The 20,794-nt window shown below is 38.4% G+C and overlaps 2 protein-coding genes across 2 annotated transcripts; both read right to left on the bottom strand.

The window, feature by feature from the left end:
• Positions 1-1,638: 1,638 nt before the first annotated feature.
• On the bottom strand, positions 1,639-10,721 carry nipsnap2 (nipsnap homolog 2). The gene is made up of 10 exons (XM_005727915.2): positions 10,230-10,721; positions 8,952-9,079; positions 8,789-8,834; positions 8,574-8,668; positions 6,766-6,836; positions 5,706-5,846; positions 5,538-5,569; positions 4,979-5,073; positions 4,051-4,134; positions 1,639-2,008 (listed from the first exon to the last, which is right to left on the bottom strand). Exons 1-10 carry the CDS (start codon positions 10,319-10,321, stop codon positions 1,944-1,946), a joined length of 849 nt encoding a protein of 282 aa, XP_005727972.1. The 5' UTR covers positions 10,322-10,721; the 3' UTR covers positions 1,639-1,943.
• A 662-nt stretch (positions 10,722-11,383) lies between these two features.
• On the bottom strand, positions 11,384-13,447 carry mrps17 (mitochondrial ribosomal protein S17). The gene is made up of 3 exons (XM_005727914.1): positions 13,314-13,447; positions 12,873-13,015; positions 11,384-11,916 (listed from the first exon to the last, which is right to left on the bottom strand). The coding sequence occupies exons 2-3, from the start codon at positions 12,993-12,995 to the stop codon at positions 11,599-11,601; spliced, it is 441 nt and encodes a 146-aa protein (XP_005727971.1). The 5' UTR covers positions 12,996-13,015; positions 13,314-13,447; the 3' UTR covers positions 11,384-11,598.
• Between the last annotated feature and the right edge of the window lie 7,347 nt (positions 13,448-20,794).

Genomic DNA, 20,794 nt, shown 5'->3' with positions numbered 1-20,794 from the left:
CTCGTGCTGCATTTAGGGGACACGCCGACGCTGGGACATTCCGCATTTACAGCTATTACAACTGGTCCACACCATGATTTATATCAGTGCAGAAAAGTCATTACATTTTTCGAACCCATGGAAATATCGTGTCAGGTTGACTCGGCTTCTCCAAAAGAAACGTTAGAACACCTTCAAGGCAACAAAGTCAGATCATTTGTTTTCCGACTGGCAATATCGGTAAGCAAATCACAGTGAAACTGTGAACAATGTCCTGAAAAGTTATAACTTTTTGCGTGAAACATATTTAAAATATATATTTAAAATTTCCGACAGAATCCATCCTCTCCTTACTTTGCAGCATTAGTGCCGAGCATTAACGTTTAAGATTTCCATCACACCATGAAGGCAGCATAAGTCACACCCTAGACACCAATGTCTGGAAATACACACACACACGCGCGCGCGCGCGCGCACACACACACACACACACACGAGTTATTTTAAACGATTACTATTATTATTAAGCCTTACCATTTTATATAGTAGCATCACACTTTCTTCAGCATGCAAAATTAATATGCGTATTTGATTTTTTTTTTAATGCTGAAGAAAACAGAAAATTGTGGTCTGACAGTCAAAAATCAACTCACGTTCTATCATTTCAAACCTATGACAAAGAGCGCTCTTAATTTTTATCAGAAGTTTAATTAAATATGTACAACTAATCTTATTAAAGCACTGCATTTTACAATTTATCACACAAGATACTACTCCTCTCCTGTTCACAGGGTTATCAACACCCGCTAGGTAATAGAAGACCCTGCACATTCAGATTCAGGAGGGTCTGTAACTATGGTTTGGCCAATAATCCCACTATGTATATCTACAATCTGCCCATTTAAAAAGAAAGAAAGAAACGAAAGAAAACATTGATCTTAGTCAGAGCATACAATCACCCAGACATCATCTACTTGATATAGGGAAAGGCCAAACTTGTCAGTAAGCGTACAGCAGGCTATGCTGTAAATACAGATTAGTTCCGCTGGATTCAAAAACATGTCTTCTGTCTGGAAGAGCCACGTGTGTCATATGTTACAATTTGAACAATCAGGAGTTGTGGTCAGTTTAAACCCCCCCCCAAAAAAAAACAAAAACAGGGCAAATAATTCAAATTCAGTATTCATGATTCTGGTAAGACAAAAAACAAACAAAACAAAAACAATGAGCTGGCAACTTGTGTGTATGCAGTATTGTTGACAGGAATTGGTTCATCCAGTCAAATGATTCTGAAAGGAGTAAACACCAAGTTGGCTGTATCAAAGCTGTGCAACAAAAGAGGAGTGGACACAACTTTGAGTGAGACTGTGGCTCTGAAACAGACCAAAACCTGTAACTCTCAGCTTTAGTGCTCATTTTATAACACTGAACTTTAAACTGCAGGTTTTTCTCTGTGAAACTGACCACTCAGTATGTATTTTAAGCCATGTAATTTTGACAGTGAGCTACTGTGAGCTCTTATTTTCTGCTGTAAGACACTGGTAATCGTCATTTTGTTTCAGGACTCATAAATCATATTAAATTTTCTTGTACATTAAAAAGGCCCTGTGACCAGCACACAAACAATAAAGAAAGGAAAAGAAAATGAAGACAGACAAGACATTTCAAACACCCTTTAAATGACAGAAGGTGAAGAGGAGTGCACCCCCAAATCATAAGCACACCACATTAATAGGTCAGTAACATAGTAGCTGCTGTAACAGGTACAGTTTTGGTGACAATCATTTTGACCTCATCTTCCAAACAGAAAAAGGGGAGAAAAGAAACCAAATGAAAGGAAACAAGATTGTGTTGATGTTGAGCCGATTTCCCTGGCAGTGCACACTTTGACGGTTGGTTACACTCTCGACAGATCAGTGTAATAGTTGCAGTGGCGGCTGAGAATTCTCCTCAGGTGTTAGTAGTTACTTCAAGGGCGAATTCTTCATGGGAATCATTATTCTAGACTCCATGTGCTGAATAAGAGGGACTGTGAGGTAAAGAACAAACAACAGTCTTAACAACAGATTTCCAACAGGGAACATAACTTTATCTCATTTAAATTTGCTAATGTTTCATGAATTTATAGCTAGAGTTCTCAGTTTAGTTTCAATGTTAACATCCCAATAAAAGCTCATTTTATTAAAGCCTGAGTTGTTGTACGTTGTCCTTACACCAACACTGCTGAGTGTCTTTGTAATCCCATTGAACATAACGAGTCCCTATTGCTAAATCAATCCTTCATAGATTCAGGCATCAGAGAGACGCTGAAGTAGAATTTATTGTGCCACGTTTGTTTCCATTTGTGTAATTATGAACAAGTGAAGAATTATGAGTATGTAATCTACAGACATGCTTGTGTGCAGTTCTCCAAAGAAAAGGAAGGAATGAAGCCCAAAGGTGATGAAAATCAGGCTTGAACAGTCTTCTCTGCAGCACGAGCTAAAAGCTAAAAGCATGGACTAAAGCACAAACAAGAATAACTCAGAGCACCTGTTTATTCCACATATTTTAAGCTGCTTTTATTTGTTTTTAAATGTTTGTCCAATGCTGCCCCTCTGTACCTCTCTGAGCTTCTTCATCCATACATACCTTCCTGGCAGACCAGCTCCTGCTGAGTGTGCCTAGGACTAATGGTAAGCTCAGAGGGGATCAGGCGTTTGCTGTGGCAGCACCAAAATTGTGGAATGAGTTGCCTTTACATGTTAGACAGGCACCTTCCTTATCCGTTTTTAAATCACGTCTTAAAACATTTATTTACCTTGTTGATGTCTCTTAATATGTTTTCTTATTAATTGTATTATTTTTAATTTTAAGAAATTTTAGATGTAATTTGAACTGTTTTCTCTTTATTTTATATTTGTAGCACTTTGGCCAACATTGTTGGATGTAAAGTGTGTTATAAATAAAGATGCTATATTTGTAACACAGCTCACTGGTGAAAGTCTGCAAAGCTCTATGTACAACCAACACACTTTAGAGCAGAAGTGGGCAATTAATTTTCCCAAGAACTTTTACAGCCATGACAAGTTTTAGTGCCTAAAATGTCCAGTGAATGAACAAAAGTAACTCACTGACACTATTGTTCCCGCCTCCTCAAGTAGACTTTGGCTGTAGCTGAATAGTCAGTTTTTCATTGGGAAGCTTCCTAACAGGGAGACTTCATTGCCGGCTAAGAGGTTACATTTTCTAAACACTAAAGAAAGATTATACGATGCTTCTACACCTCATGCAGCTTACGAAATTCACTGGCATTAATGAGGTTTAACATAATTCAGTTTGCAGTTTTGCCAGCATTTAGGGATAACATTAATTCACATAAAACATTATTAAAAAGGTAGATGTCACACTGATCGTCTCTTCAGCAGGAAAAGTTGTCTTTGTTTATATGATCTGCAGCAACCACAGCAATGACACAACAGGATGAAGTATCAAAGATGTGCATTTTGCAATTCACCTTTAGATTATAGCAGTTTCAACGCTGCGAAGCCAACAGCATCTACTGACACACTGCAAGCACTTTAGTGCAATCTGAGTCTCTTTTCCTGTGTCCTGTGGTCTACTTCACTGTTTTCCTTGCTCTCATGATGCTTTTTCTCCCAGTAAAGTGATTATAAAAAAGACACTTTGTAAAAGGTCAGTTTCTTTTCTGTAGGTTTGCACCTATTATATCTTTTTAAAACACGGCATTTAGTTCTCAAAATTCATTATTACCAAGGTGTGTAAAAAAGTCAATACTTCCAGTATTTGAAGCCCTGAGAAGAGAATATGTTGACAGTATTAGTAATTAGTCTTCATTGTTTTAATCTATTCTTGATCGACAATTTATAATAAGTTGTTGGCAGCTTGGGTTCATCCGAGCTTAAATGTTTGAAATTAATATTTTCATTTAACGTTAACATGACACAAATATGGATAATCGATATAAAATAGGTTAATTTTAATGTCTTATGCCCACAACAGAACAACAAGACTCAGCACTTACAGTAACTAAAACTTGCTTAAGTATAAAAGTATCAGACTGAAACCAACCTGTGTAATAAACAACCTCGTCCCAGCCGTCACGCTGCCAGGCTGCGTTTCTGGTATTTTCTCTGGACTGCAGGTCCTTGTAAGCTGAAAAGAAACACGTTCAAACTCACTGAGTAAAAGCTGTAGCTTTTTAAACCAAAGACGAAACATAACGTCAAACAGTCGTGCTCAGGAAAATTTAAATACTTGACAGCTTTTGCATTAAGTTCACTTCCAGAACCTAAAGGTGCACACCGTCACGTGGAAAGAAAGAAGAGCAACACCAAGTAAACTGTTTAATGCTACAAGCAAAATGGGAGCTTCTTTCAGCAGTACACATTTGATGCCGGATGCACCCTCCAAGGGATTCGTCCCCTCTCCTGGTCCTGGACTCTTTTACATGAGCAGTCCCCAACCTTTGTTGCGCAACGGAATGTCAATTGTAATGTCAGACAATATTTTCGCAGACTGGCCTTTAAGGTGTCGCGGATAAATACAAAAAAATTAAAATAATACGACCAAGACAAAAACTGTGGTAATTTGTAAATATAATAATAAACCCGAATTCACTGTGTAATTGTGTAACTTTATTAGCAGCGTCCTCCTGAAATGTACCAGCAACATTAAGAGTAACATCCTCCTCTCTGCCCCTTAATGCTCTCTGGTCACTATGGTAACGCGTAAATATTTATTTCAAAATAAGACACACAACTATAACACGGGAAAAGACCCGGGGAAACCGAGTTAGCGACAAAAACCCTGAAAACCATAAATTTCACACCCGAGCCTAAACTCTGGTGGACCGGTACTGGTCTGTGGCCCGGTGTGGGGACCGCTGTTTTACATCTAAAAGGCATGTACCAAAAACACGTACATACATTTGCATTTGTAGGTGACCTGGACAATATTTGCAGCATCTTTCTTGAATGATCCTGGAAACTCATCTTACCCCATAAGTGGTGAACTGTGTACAGACTTCCAATCTGTGAGAAAAAGCCTCCCACCGCCTCTTGGTTCTGCTGGCGAATCTCAATAGCCCGAGCCCTGCACAGCACCAAAGACATTACACAAAACAGCTTCTAAATAGAGTGGCAGTAATTAAAACACCACAACATCCACCAGTACTCTCCTCATTTCAAGTCAGTACATCAAATTTCAGTTTTAAACCATCAGCCTTGTTATAATCATCCCTGCATATTTGGTTTTATAAAATTAACAAAAAAATCCATTTCAATTCAACAGATGAATATATTGACATATATTAAATGAAGCCCAGGCAGTTAATGGATTATTATATGCGGTCATGCATACATTTTGTAGTCAGAAAGTACTGCAGACTCATTTTCACCTGCAACAACATGTGAAACCAACAAACTAGCAGTGAGGAACTTTTTAGATTGTAGCTACAAGACTAGTACAAAGTGAACTAAAGCTCGCAAAGTTATCCCCCATAAATGATCAAATTTGGTGGCTCAGATATTACATGAAAAAGGAAAGTTGTGCCTTACCAGTAATTTCCCCATTCAATCATTGTGCCTGGCTGAGAAAAAGAAGGTAAAGATCATGTTAACTACATGTACCGCAAAATACAAAACAAAAACGCTCCCCCCAAAAACCCAGACTTACAGAGGGAGGAGGACTAATTCTGTGGTTCATAAAATAAAAAAAAGAGTTACCCTGAGTTGATACGATCGGAGCTCATAGATGTTGGGTCCTGGACGAGGGACGGGTTCGTTCCAGAAACTGAACTCCAGCAGCAGCTGGTTCCTACGAGACAGCAGCATCTTCCCCCTCTCATTCCTGTACTCCATAAACTTCTACAGCAAAGACAAATGAAAGAAGCACAGCGCTCAGAAAATCTGACTCAGCTAAAATAACTGCCAAATATATTTGTATTCATGTTGTTCGACTGTGAAGTCTGATCAGGATCTAGACAATGAAAGTCAGCTAGTGTGCATTCAGAGAATTTAAGTGAAAGAAAATATATTTTTACCTGGACTCATAAAAATATATATGCATATATAAATCACCTTTTCTGAGAAGGTATAATAGAGGAGTAGTGATATGCAGAGAATATATATGGCATTTATGGTTATAAATATAGTGTATACACTTGTAATTTGCCATGTGCTACTTAATGTATGCAGAGATAGATGAGTAAATTATCTGAGCAGATTAACAGTAGTATGTATTTACTGATTAAAGTTTGTGGAATTGTGCAAATTAAAGTCATGAGGTTTGCCAAAGGACAGTTGATAAAGCAATAAAGGGAGCGTCACAGATGTGCAGGACCAGTGCACAAAGCCTATGCACGGTTTTGTAGCCTCTTGTTTACATGTGGTAGCTGTATTCTGTCACCAGGGGGCAGAGCCACAAATATGTGAAACAGGTTGATTTTCTTTGTAATTATCTGACCAATCAGTTCATGCTCTTCAATGTGGGAGGAACACATTATTACAAGCCACTTACTTTATTTTATCTGCAGGGCTTTCCAAAAACTAAGAAAAAAAAACACATTCCTGAAGATTAAACCTGCAGCATGAATCATCTGTTCATTAACACTTTCCTTCTTCAAAGCATTACTGTGTAAATAACCTTTAAAGATTACTGGAAACATTAAAGATAAAGATGGAAGGAAAATGTCACGTGGGTCTAGCTAGATGGGTGCACTGCTGGAAACATTGGCCTACAGATAACCAACGGCCAGTAGGCTTAACTAATCAGAGCACCCGTTACCTTATTCTGCCTGAGTTTGTTCATGACTTCGGTGAGAGCCGGGTATCCTCCCCGATATCTCCACAGGTGAACTAGAATAGAAGGAGCAGAAGAGCCAAAGATAACGTAGCTCTTAAATAGATCTTGTCTTTTTTGGGGGAGTAAGAGTTTTGTTTTTCACAATAGCATCTGTGGTTAGACCTCCCTATGAACCACCCGTGATTGTGGAGCATGACGGGATTCAGTCTATACAGCATGAATTTCCAGTCAGTTTCTGTGTATGCATGTGAAAGGACATCATGTCATCTTACCACTACAATTATATCTCAGAAAAATGAAAAATTCTTAATTTCATGACGTGAAAAAATGAACATGGCACTAACATACACTCCCCAGCCACTTCATTAGATACACATTGCTATTATCAGGTTGGACCATTTTCTGTCTTCAGAACTGCTTTAATTCATCAAGGTGCTGGGAACAGTCCTCACGGATTTTGGTTCATGTTGAAGTGACAGCATCACATAGTTGCTGCAGACTTGTCAGCTGCACATTTATGATGAGAAACTCTCTTTCCACCGCATCCCAAAAGTGCTCTACTGGATTGAAATCTGGTGACCAGTCTTTGTAAACCTTAGAGATGGGTGTGTGGGAAAATCCCAGTAGATCAATATTTTGTGTGTTGTGTGTGGCACCAACAGGTATGCCACATTCAAAGTCCCTTAATACACCTTTCTTCCCCTTTCAGATCATCAGTTTGAACTTTAGCAGGATTTCTTGACCATGTTTGCATGCCTAAATGCACCGAGCTGTTGACATATGATTAGCTGATTAAATATTTGAGTTAATGAACAACTGAATAGGTGTACCTAATAGAGTGGCCATTGAGTGTATTTAATACATATAGTATCTCGGAAAATATTAAAAGAAACAATTCTAATGTTTATTTCCACATTAAACTAAATGCCTTTAATCTGTTAGTTCAAGATTTAGCATCAAACTGCAAATCAGAATACAAAACACAACCATGACAATAAGACGGAGCCAAAAAGGGACAGCGACAAGCTAAAAACATAGCACCATATACTGTCTAAGTGTTCACATGCTGAAAGTGTACTGATGCAACCTTTTAGAAAACCTTTCCTGACACTGCCAACATTACAGCTCTGTAACACCAGAGAGGGCCCACAGCTGTGGAACGACAAATGTCACCACTTGGACAAAATGGAGAGCAGCCAGGAAAAAGTTCAGTTCAGTCTCAGCTATAATTAACTGAAATAGAAAAGCTGAGAGAGGAGAAAAAGCACAGTGCCTTTAAGTAATGTCTGTTTTTACACCAAGATAACGACATAGTTTGAAAAATTCTGCCACACCTCAATGTAACTCATCTGCAGCGGGAAACAGAAAGCAGCAAGATTATCCCGCTGTACAACTTGATTTAGCTTAAACACGTACAGATTCTCATTAATCAATAGGACTCACAATCAAGAGGTCAAGTAGTTTGCATCTTGTAGAGCTAAAAGCAACAATATTTATTATAAAATGAGTCTGAGCATCGCATGAAATACGCTGGATTAAAAAAAAAAAATCCAGGGCTCAAGTCTGTATCCATAAACTGCTTATTTAAATAAATAATATTCATGATGAACATTGTTCTCATTTTTACCTCGTAGTAATATGTTGTCTGTGAGCTTTCAATCTCATGTTTCCTCTTCTAAAAGAGAAGGTTGAGCTTTGACGAATAACCAGATTGAATGGGCTCAAATAATTCACCTCGCTGACATTCAAAAGAAAGTCCGTTGTAACTCAGGTAGGGTGGATGTTCTTACCTGCCTGATCCTGCTCCCCATACCATGTGTTCCAGGTGCCTACAAGCTCACAGGGGTATTCAGGGTCAGTGTGAATGGAAGGCAAGACATCCTCACTGAAGACACAGACAAAAAGAAAAGAAAAAGTGTGAAAATGCAAAATATCTGACATACTGGTTCCAAAAAAGTGTTCTAATGTGACATCTGAATTAAGATAACACAACAAAGACTCATACCAAAGTTCATTGTAAGCATCGAGGCACTCAGGTTTGACATTGTGAACTGCAACAAAAGAAGAAAAAAACAAAGCATGAGTAGACAACATGATCAAACAGATTTCATGGGTTTATTAACTGTTGTGGTAATCATTAACTGTGTCCCACTGCCAGCAATACATACACTGTATTTTATACAGGTTGTTGTCTTCTTTTTTGGCAAGCAGGTGAGAGTGAGCATCTTTTCTGGGGATGACTTTTCTAACAAAAAGGGATTTGAACCAGCTTTCATCACCAACATTTGAGAGGCTCCTGTGATGGGATTAAAACATTTTTTTTAAAAGTTGGATACAATCAACATTTCTTTGGCTACACAATGCAGCATTTAAGTACCAACAACAACAAAGCTCCCCTAATAATCCAACCCTGTTTCCTTCTATTCTGTGTTGTATTTCTCTGGGAACATCTGACATATATATTTTAGTGTTAAACCTCTAGCTGCTGCTTTATCAGTCCAAGTCTCAAAAATACAGATGTGGACGGGCTATATTCAATAATACCTTTACTATTGTTGTTATGAAACTTTCAAAAGTGTCCTGGCTTCCTAATGTGAATAAGGTCAGTTTTACTGCAAGAGCCCGAGGTGTAAACTAGTAAATGTCGGCTGAAGAAAAGGTGCAAATCTTTTTTTAGCCCAGCCAACCTATGCATTTCAGAGGTCAGCAGCTCAGAAGGCTGAAGGTCTACACAGAGCACAAAACCCTGAGATTAGTCTGCACTGACTTTAATCAGCCTTCCTGCATTTTCTGTTAATGTACTCGATCTACAAGTGCCAACAGTCACCACGTGTAGCGGCTGAGCTTGTTTATCAGGAAACAGTCCACCGGTTTTCCTCATAATGCACCAAAAAAAGGACACATTTTAGTGTCAGTCTGTAGTCAGGTTTATACAAATATCTGCCTTTCAAAGGGAAATAACAGCTTATTTTAGGCCGCTCAGCTGCTGCAGCGAAGAAACTGAATCGTCCAGTGACCAAAACAAGCACAGCTGTGCAGCAATTCAATGCATTTTGACCTTGAAGTTGAATTCAGTTTAAGACTCAGAGTAACTCGGCGGTAAGTTTTTAATCATTTCTTCAACCCAAGTCTATAAAATCACGCATGACATTATAAATCAGACACTGGCGATTGTTAGGACAAGTTGACTCGCTGTTTATTTTAAAAATCGTGGGGGTAACAATCAATGTTAGCAGAAAGTTAGCAGATTTACAGCTACATGGCTAATGCTAGCTACGTTGCACAGAGATGTAAACGTAGCGAACGTCCTTACGTTCCCTTTAGCATTAGCTTAACCGCCTAGCAGAGCCCGCACGTTGTCATTGGGCTACACGAGCAGAAGTTTGATGACTTTTAAGCAATATTTATGCACCTGCACAGATAAACCGTGTATAGAAGAGTCTAACCTGAGGGCGACGTTCACCGGGCTGCTCGCATGAAGCCCGCTTCTCGTCTGTTTAAGGCCTCTACCCACTGTTTGAAGGACTCTGATCGCCATCTTTCCTCGAAAGCCGTGTGGAGGTTGCTGGAGGCTACAGCCGCAGTCCGTTCCCGCAGGAGCTGACGTTACTCACGGGAGCGTGACCCCGAGTTAGAACCGACAGTACCGGAATCACTTGTGGAGCTGATTTAAAGCACAGATATTAACACAGCTCAATACAAAATACGCAGAGTTCGCTGTTGTTGGATTTATGTGAAGTTTTCATAGTTTTGGGGGCTTTGATCGATCCGCCTGCTGAGCTTGCATTTATAACCTGCATATTCCCATTACTTAAAAGTGAACAGTTTGTCCCTAACAATTTCATTCACTGCACCTTTGTGCAACAATAAACTGTAAGGACAGCTCCCTCAGTAATTAGACCAGACTCACTGACTGCATATTCATTATAGCAGTCCCACTTACAGAGCCACTACTGACTGGAATCACCCCACCATGTCCAGATCATCACTTTACACACCCCTGCATACAAATGTTGTTGTTTTCAGATTATAAAGTGCATATTATTTATAAATGCAATTTGCACTATTCTCTTAAACAATCTCAATTTTACTTTTTATTCTTCTTTAGCCTCAGTTTTATTTTTACTGGGGGTTTTTTAAAATCACCATGGTATACATAAAAGTTGTGCACTATCTCAGTTTAAGGCCTTCACTATGCACCTATTGTACTCTGACCATTATTTATTGTAAACTATACTATTATTTCTTCTTTATCCTGCTGATGTAACATAATTTTCCTTGTTGGGTCAATAAACGTCATTACAACTTCACTTAAAGCTCCAAAGTACCTTATATTAAATGCAAAATGAAGCAGCCAAAGCTTCATGCATGTTCTATGATAATAACATGTCTAATGTACGTTTTTTGTATTCACACACCTGATATCTACTTTCTTAGTTTTAAGTGAATACCATAATGGCATTTATTTTATCCTCCCTCCTCTCCTTTTCTCTTGGATGGGTCCTCATGGATGGGCCGATTAGATGATCCAGCCCAGGCCTTCACCTTTTGATTATAATATATTCCTAACCTGGATAACAGACACGAGTATCTTCCATGACATTGTTTTTTGCGCAGTTGTTTTATTTTGCAAATTCCTCTGAAAGGTGTCCACTACCTGAGCAGGTAACAAGGAAGTAATATTTAGTCTCTTCACCCATACATGTACAGCAAAGATTCTTAGTTTATAAACATAAATCCACATTAACACTTGAAACACAAGCATTGTAGAGTGACAAATAAGCTGATATTACTGCATGAAATCACAGTTTTCTGTCATGAAGTGGGAGTTTGTGCCAGTGGGGAATCGGCTCCACTGGGGGCAGCAGAGATGTTGAGCTCCTGCAGTTTCTCTGACAGCGTTTTCTCCTCTTGAAGTGGAAGGTCTGTTAGAGGCTCCACAAATTCAGTTCCTGCAACCTTCTTTCCTGTTAGGGGGTCAACCACCCGGCCAACTTTATACACGATCTCTGACAGTTCATGCTTCACGTGTTTGCTTCTGGGCTCAGGCAGAGCCTTGAGGAGGACGATATCTCCCACAGTGCACTGTTGCAATGCATCATGGGCAAAGTACGTCTTCCTTTTGTTGTAGTACTACAGGAGAAGAAGAGACAATATCACAGTTATTCAAATATAAATTCATAAATGCTTGAACGTTTATGCCCAGAATTTCTAGTTCGAACCAAGTGGCAGAAAGCTAAGACTTTTGTGGCCTGAGGCCCTCGTCTCTGCTTTTTGCAGATGATTTGGTCTTTTTGGCTTATCAGGTAGTCACCTTCAGCAGAAATGTGCAGAAAAGTCACTGAAACATGGGACAGTGGACCTCCCATCCATATAAAGGCATAAAAATAACAATAATAACGCCCAATATAAACAAATAACCGCCACCACGTGTGCCTCTTGCCTCTACAGAATAAATTGCAAGGCTCACAGTTTTCTTACTGACAATAAATAAAAACAGAAGTCCTTGTTTCTACCTCGGACATAATTGTGTTTAATGTCATGAAAACTTCAAGCTCTCTTGAAACCTTTGCTAAATCATCAATCAGGAAAGTCAGTTGATGCCTTTATTTTATTGTATTTGGATTACTTTAATTCATTGTTTATTTGTCTAAGCAAAGAGTCGTGGAGTAATGCCAGTGATCTACTCATTTCCTCTGATAGTATGCAATGAGTCTGACTTGCATAATGTCACCAGAACATGTATGTGAAGCCTTTTTAGGACATCCACGAGCCTTCGCTATATATGAAAATAACATCAACAGCACCGGCTCACTCCCACACACATCTGGTGTGCAAAACTGTCCGTTTACACACCTGCATCAGGGTATATTCTCTCCCTAAAGGTATCTGAGTCTTTTCTCTACAGGACCTTTAGCTGTGGACACAATCTTTAAAAAGGCCATTCAAATATTTTTGTTTTTACTCTTCTCTCCTATAACCTGTAATAGTTTCCTTCTGTATTTCATTTACTCTGTAGCTTTACCGGCCTATTTTAAAGCACTTGTACTCTTATTTTATAAAAGGTGCTTAATCCCCTAAAGGCTCACCTTGAGCAGGTAAGGGTCCAGCACCAGCCTGGTAACTCTCACTTTGGCCGTTTTGTGCATCTTGGTCCCGATGACTCTGCCGATGATCCATTTGGCATGGACTGATGCGTGCTGGACTGACATCCTGCAAAGCTTTACTCAACCTGCAGAAACAAAATATTATCAACCCTGACATCATTATATACGGATGAGACTCAACTGAAATGTAATCAATCTAAAGACACGTTCAGTTACAGTTTTACCGGATAAAACCTCTGAGCCGACAACTGTACTAACAATGTGAGTCAACGTAAAACAGCCGCTAAACGGTTAGCCTTGTTATGTTAGCATTAACTTAAACATACATTCATTTTTTTTAAAAAAAGGTCATAAAAATAAACTGATGTAATTCGGCAAGAATACAAAATACCATTGAAAGTAGAAAATACAAAACTAACTCACTATAACCAGGGGAAAATATCATCAGAAGGTCATACAAGCTCCTCCATGCTGTTCAGTTCTGCTCGTTTCGTGACGTAAACGACGGCTAGTAACGAGGGACATCGACAACAAGCGTATGCTTGTGTGTATGAAAACTTGTTTCTGACACTTGAAAACGAATATTCTTTGCCACCAATAAGTAAAACCTCGATTTATCGACTCAAACGTCTGACCAAATATCTTGAAATGAAAAAAAAAAACTAACGTAAAATGTTATTAAGGTCAAGACAGAAACTAAACACAAACAAATGTTATTTTCAGCTACGGAAACAAGCTTCCGTATTTACGTCCTACACAATTAGTCACAATTTTCCGTTTTTAATTTCATATTACTTTATTTATGTGTAATTATTTTTATTATACGTCATCTAGGATTGAATGTGTGTACTTTCACATATTTTTGCAATTTTTAATGAATAAAATCGATTTTAAATTTATACTACTTACTTGAAGTGTTGTTTTTTTTCACTTTTTTCAACTTAATCTGTAGTGACATGCTAAATACTGGATGCTGCCGCCTATATTACCTTTCCTTTCTGTTTGATCAAAGTTAAAATCTGACTTCTGTTTGTCTGTTCGGTTGGTTGTAATTTTTATTCATTTATAACCTTTACTTGAATCTGAAATGATGACTACACTGCACTGTCTTTTGGACAATAATTATGTAAATATTTATTGGACATATTCTATATATGACGTCACTAGTGAAGGGCAGTACCTACTTCTTTATGCAATCTACGCAGCTCAAAGAGTGGCTGAAGTTAAAAACGTGGAAGCTATGAACATCAACAACATCAAAGAATGTTAAACAATTTTAGAGCCAAGCCAGCCAGTTGAATGTGTTCTTACCTACACTTCTGCTTTTCTTATGTGCAGAGCCACAAGTCTAACTTGGTGATATTCAAGTGTTTACAGATATGCAGTTGTGGTCAGAAGTTTATATCCACTCACCATGAGCGTGAAGATCATGGTAATTTTGGGCTTGTAATTATTTCCTTGATCTGTTCTTTTTTCCAAAGTGTAATGATTGCACAGCATATATCTTTAATCAATTAAAAGAAAAAAAAGAAATTGGTGCACAAGTTTGAATATATTTTGGATGTTCTTTAATCCACACAGAGTTCAAAGTATGCATAGAGGCCCAAATAATACACATACTCACTTAAATCTTTTACATTCTACAGTGTCTTTTAACTTGACAAAGCTCATTCCTATTAACTTCTCATTAGTGATTATGATTGACTTCTCGTTCAGTATAAAACAGATTTGTTTGACAGTGTTCATTGGATTGACCAATACTCAGAACAATGGGAAGGTCAAAGGGACCCAGTGAATAGGAAATAAGGAGAATTGTAGAGTTACACAATCTGGGAAAGTCTCCTGGTTCTTTTTCCAAATAGCTGCAGATTCCAAGATCATCAATTCAAATAATTTCACATTAAGTACAACTTAGTTGGATGTGCCACCACTTTGCCAAGATCTGGAAGAAGATCCAAATTGTCACCATCAGCCCAGAGGAAATTGATTTGAATGATCTGGAACAACTCAGGATCCACACAGCCTCAAGCCTGCCCTGAACTGGAATCTGCTGGAACAGCAGCATCACTGTCCACAGTTATGGGAGTTTTAAGTAACCATGGACTGAAAGTGTGCAGACCAATAAAAAAGCCCCTGCTCCAAAATCCACACCACGAGTTCAGCGGAAATTTGCAGCTGCTCACATGGACAAGCCAAATGTCCACTGGAAAAATGTTTTTGGTCAGATGAGACAAACATTGATATATTTGGCCACAATTACAAGAGGCATGTTTGCATTAAAGGTGAGGCTTTTAAAGAACACTGTAGCAGCTCTCAAGCATGGTGGTGATAGCATCATGCTTTGGGGTAGTTTTGCTGCCAATGGAACTGATAAATTGCACAAAGTGAGTGAAATAATGAAGAAGGAGGACTAGCTTGGGGTGCATATAGTTGATCCTGTATATGTAACTCTGACTCTGTGGATTAGATAATAGTGCAAAGAAAAAATTAAAATCTCCAAATTACTAATAATGAATGTATATAAGCATCTGAACAGAAGTGGGTTTCCCTTTTCCAGTGTAAATAAAATATTAATTTTAACCACAAGATGGCAGCAGAAGAGAAGAGAAGAGGTGTATTCTTACTGAAAAGGATATACTTTGAAATTATGGGAAAAAAGACAAAATAAATATTTCTATATTTATAGGCTCCAGCCTCCCCTAAATTGAAACTTTTATAAGAAGTCGTGCAAAGGATGGATAGATGGATAGTTTTAATGCAACATGACAGATGTTAGGTAGTGTTGCTGTGCTGATGATTCAGTGAGTAACCAGGGCTGCAGAGGAAGAGTGAAAAGAGAAAGGGAGGAGGTGATCAACAGTAATAAACATCAAATATTTCCCATCTTCACGAGTGTGTTTACACTTGGTTTTAAAATGCATCTTGTGTGATCAGTTCATAGCTTGACATTTAAGACACATAGTTTTTGTTGTTGTTGTTGCCAGTCAAGGATCAGCTTAGTGCAGGATAGCAAGAAATGAATAAATAAAATGATAACAGTAATGTAAAGAAAGACACAGTGGAAGAAAGACCTGTTGATTGAAACAACTGGAAATCCTGAAATAACAAAAAATCTTCATAATGGAATATTATCACTTATGAATAGTAATTTATATTTTCTTTAGCCTGAAATAGTGATGTGAAATATAAGACCTCAGGGACCAAAATCACCACAGCAAAAACTCCAATCTTGCCCACTGGACTGCTTTGGAAAATGCGAAGGAGGACACAAATTTTAGACATTTAACTGTATATTCACAGGTTTTACAGCTTTTCTTACAGATAAAGACCTCCCGATGGCTATTCATACAGCTCGAAAGTAATTAAGTTATAGATTTCTGTAATTTACTCATTTACTTCTTGTAATTGAAGCCTGAAGAGTCATGCTAAAAGATGCCTTTCCATTACTACAGCTGCATTTATTTATTATAAATACATACTACTCTTCTTTTTCTTATATTAAGATGTAATTAATTAAATATGCAATTACATCTCTGTACGCTGACAGAAAGAGGAGTTTCACTGGTCTAGCCCATATAAGATCCAAGTGGGCTGTACGTGGCCCCCTGGCCTAGACTGTCAAAGGTCTGCAAAATGACCAACACACTAACCAGCCACACTGATGTGAGTGTTTTTCCATCACCGGTAAAGCACATATAGCGTCTGAAAGAGTGAGGAGGTGGGGGGTTAACATTCATGCATTCATACCACATTGTTAGCAGCTTCGTCCCTGAGCATTGGCTGCAGCTCAGAACCAACCGCAGGCAGACCAATCTGGTCTTAATCAGAGCCATGTTGTAGTAAAGCACAGGTCTGGGTCTCTGTTTCCCATTTAAGGCAGTGCAGGATTGGTTTACCTCTGCCAGAATGACAGCATTAGCCAACTTTAGTCAGCTTCATACAAGAACACTGAGACAATTCAAATAATACCAACTGGTTGCATGCTTTTCCCTGCTGAACTCATTGTCTGCATGGGGCTAAACCCATGTAGGTCAAATTAAAGGTGTCACCACAATCAAAAGAACATGAAGTGTGTTTTGGTGCACCTATAAAAAAAACAGTTCAAACCCCTATTAAAGTTTTGGGTGAGAATCACATGGTTAGACTACGAGAGAAAATCACACGGTATCAATGGCCATATTAAAATATTTACCTAAAGATAATCACATACATAACTAAGTTAAAATGCAGCCAGTGTTTTCATACATGAGAGCTGACATGGTTGCTTTATCAGCTCTGAATCATGTGAAAGCTCTGCTGGTGTGATATAAGACAGAGGCCCGATAGCAAACCCACCGTGTGATTGCACATGTATGTTTTCTGTGATAACACTGTGACCCTCTTAATCAGCATGTTTTATATTTCCAGATTATCATGCTGGAATAATGTAAGCATCCTCCTGAGTAAGTTATTAGTCTCTAGATATAACATTTTTCTATAGATTAGACAATTTAGTCAGGGTGTTTGTTCATGACTTTGACTGAGCCTATCACTAAATTAAGATCAGCCCTTAGGACCTGGACATGGGGTGGTTTTAAAGCTGAGTGAATGTACTACAGAAATAATCAGAATCTGTTGTTATTAGAGTCTATTTTATTGTTTCTCAAGTTTACAAAAAGTTCAAAACATCCCTTAAGCCCAGGGTGGGATATATATGTGGACTTTATCGTAAATTGAAAGAGAACTTTTCCCCAGTGTAGGGCCTGGGTAATGACAAAGAAGAAGAAGAAGCTTTATTTCTATAGCTACAGTCATATAGTCAGGTTATGAACTCAAAAACATTACTTTAAAAGATTAATAACATTTTTAAAAAATAAGAACAAAAAAAGATTTAACAATTTTTAACGGCTTTAAAGCTGACAGACTCATTAACTTACATAAAAAAAAGCTTTGGCGCTAAATCAGTTAAAAAATGCTCCTTTGTTTTAAGCCTGGTTCACAGAAGCTTTAACCCACCTGAGGGGTCTGAGTTAAAAGTTATAAAACAGAAATCAGAGCAATACTATGTAGTTATAAAAAACAAACAAACAATCAAATATAAAACTGGATTTTGTAACAATGAGGAGCCATTGTTATTCTGCCAGGCCTAGAAGGCAACTGTTGCATCATTTAGACTTGCACATAATGACCCGATGCATTCGTTTGCATAATGTCACTGGGGAGTGCTGCCCTGAAGTCAGCAGTAATTATTTTCCACACACAGGAAAAAAAATCCTTACATACCAAGACTAAAATCTTGACACACTGCTTTATGCTTATTTTTTAATTATATATATGATGTATTTTAAACAATTAAGGTTAAGGTCAGAGATATGAGTGACATAAAGGGTTAAGAAGACGAGTTTGCAACAAGGAATGTTGCATGAAGTGACCTATGAATGTGTCTTTTCTGACTGGCAATAACCAAAGAGGTGGAAAGCATTAAACCATAGTCTGTCCCTGAGCCTCATCTACATCTCTCACCAACTCTGCACACCTTTTGCACACCTTCAGTTCCTCATTGTAAGAATTCATGGTGTGAAACTCACTTGTAAAGACAAATAGTAACACAAGAAGAGTTAAAAGAACTAAAAAGAGATTTTTCTCTTGCCATTCACTTACATTTAAAGCATACCAGGGCATTCAGTTTGAGCATATTGTGGTCCAAAAGGAAGGATTTCATACACAGAACTAAGGGCTACCCAGTCAGAAACTAACATGACTATAAATTACAATACCAAATGCTTTAACAGAAAAGGTCTCACAGACCACATACTGCTTGCTAGTTATCTCTATAAAATTGTGATTTATTGTGGCATATTGTGACGTCTGCTAACACAGGTAGTCTCTACAGTGTAGCACATAAATGGATGGTTTTTCACTTTTTGTTTTAACTAAATGTGTTGATTCCACCTCTGTTTCAGGTCAAAAGTTTAAGGTGCAGCAATGAGGAAGGGTGAGGCATGTCACACAGGAAGAAGCTTAGCGGTGCTAACGTTTGTGGTCAATACAAAAGCGGCAGTGAGTCACACAAAGGCAGGTAATGTGTTTGTTTTCATGCAGGACTGACTGTAGCATTCATGAAAATGTTCCCCTTCAGGTTTGCAGCTAAAATCTGAGCTGAAGTGGAGACGAGTAGATAGAGACGGTCTGCATCTGGCTGTCTGCTTTACCATCCCAATGTTGGTTTAACCTCAAACACCAATATCATGTCCTCTTCATGCGCCTGACTACATTCAATGTTAAAAAACCCCCAAAACAAAACAGAAGTTGTGCAGCTTTCTTAAATGCCAAAAGTGTATATCCTGGCTCGGGTCTTTCGGTCTGGAGTTTTCATGTTCTCTCCAGGTACTCTTGCTTCCTGCCACATTACAGAGACATGCAGTTAGTGGGGTTAAATTAATTGGTGATTCTAAATTGCACATAGGTGTGAGTAGGAATGGCCCCCTGCAACCTTGAATTGGATAAGCGGAAGAGAATGGATAGATTTAGATGGTACCATGTGGTGCTGATGTCTGAATTTGAGGCAAATCCTGTTTTCACAAAGAGAAAAGAATGATCACAACCTGTCAACAATGGAAAAAAAACAAAGATACTGATGAGCAGCAACACGTTTTTCAGATCTGGTTTGATGCTTCAGATTTGATTACACAGCTCCATCAGTCTGAGGCTTCATGCAGTATGCAGAGTTTATATTTCTGACCTGTAGAAATTATTTATGTGAATGATCAAATAAAAATGGTACTTGGACACCAACAGTACCACAGTCTTTTCATACTTCAAGCTGTGATCCGCTGATCCTGTTGCTAAATTCTGCTGAGCACCGAAATGAAAAAACATTGTTGGATTGTGGGTAAAATGATATTGCTGTTTGTGCGGCAATAATTTTTCTAACTTTTAAATACATTAGAGCTGATTGTAGCAATGTTTTAGGAGCGAAATACTACAATGAAAAGGTTGTCTTGTGTAAAACGTTTCCATGTTGTAAGATTTTAGTATTAACGGATTCTTAAAAAGTGTGACAACCACTTGATTCACATGTATGGTGATGTATGATACGTCTAAGTCAGAGGTGAGAATTTTGTCGTGTGTTGTGACAGGCTGACACTGTCACAACACATGACACGCTCACTTTTCCTTCACACCCAACTTCTGTCATACACAGCAGTACAAACTGGTTGTTCTCACTCCCCTGCCTCTAACAGCATGTGTTGTCACGGCTAATGATAATAATTGAAAGTGTCTGTTTATTTCAGAATTTGCATGCAAGCGAACGTGTGACTGTGTTCTGTTTATGCTAGTGTGCACAGGCCTCCGTCTGTGTCCGGGCAGACGTGATTCTATTACATCAACATGAAGTTCTGGGTTCGCGGGGGGAGAGACATGAATCATTCAGTAGTAACAAAAAACAAAAAACATCCAATGATGAGAAGGGATTTTGCTCTTTGTTTCCATCTCTACAGTAAACAGTCATGTGGCAAAAAGAGCATTTAATAGAATTTGTTTCTAATGCCACAGTTTGTTATCTGTTATTGTGCATTCATAGGAGAGTTTTGGTGCCCCAAAAAACAAAAAATGTGACTTCAGATCCTCTCGGCTTCCAAAACTTTGCTTAAGCAAATGTGAAGGAGAACTGATTTGCATTTACACCACGGACCATTATGGCTGTTTAGCAAAACAGTTAAATCAACTCCAGCACAGTCTCACTTATATCTATATTATATATCTGATATCTATATTAAACAGCAAGTTTTGGTCCATCTGACCTTCACCAGCTACATCAGGTGAATCTTGCCTGTCCCTACTGGGATAGGGGAGTGGGTAGGGCGGGTCAGTAATCTGGGCGTTTGGCATATTCCTGAGCCATTGTTAAGTTTTTGTTGTTT

The sequence above is a fragment of the Pundamilia nyererei genome, unplaced genomic scaffold, assembly GCF_000239375.1.
Source record: "Pundamilia nyererei isolate P.nyererei 1_Seehausen unplaced genomic scaffold, PunNye1.0 scaffold00026, whole genome shotgun sequence".
Taxonomy (NCBI): domain Eukaryota; kingdom Metazoa; phylum Chordata; class Actinopteri; order Cichliformes; family Cichlidae; genus Pundamilia; species Pundamilia nyererei.
Note: the sequence above shows the minus strand (reverse complement) of the source record. Positions and strands in the feature narration are given on the sequence as shown.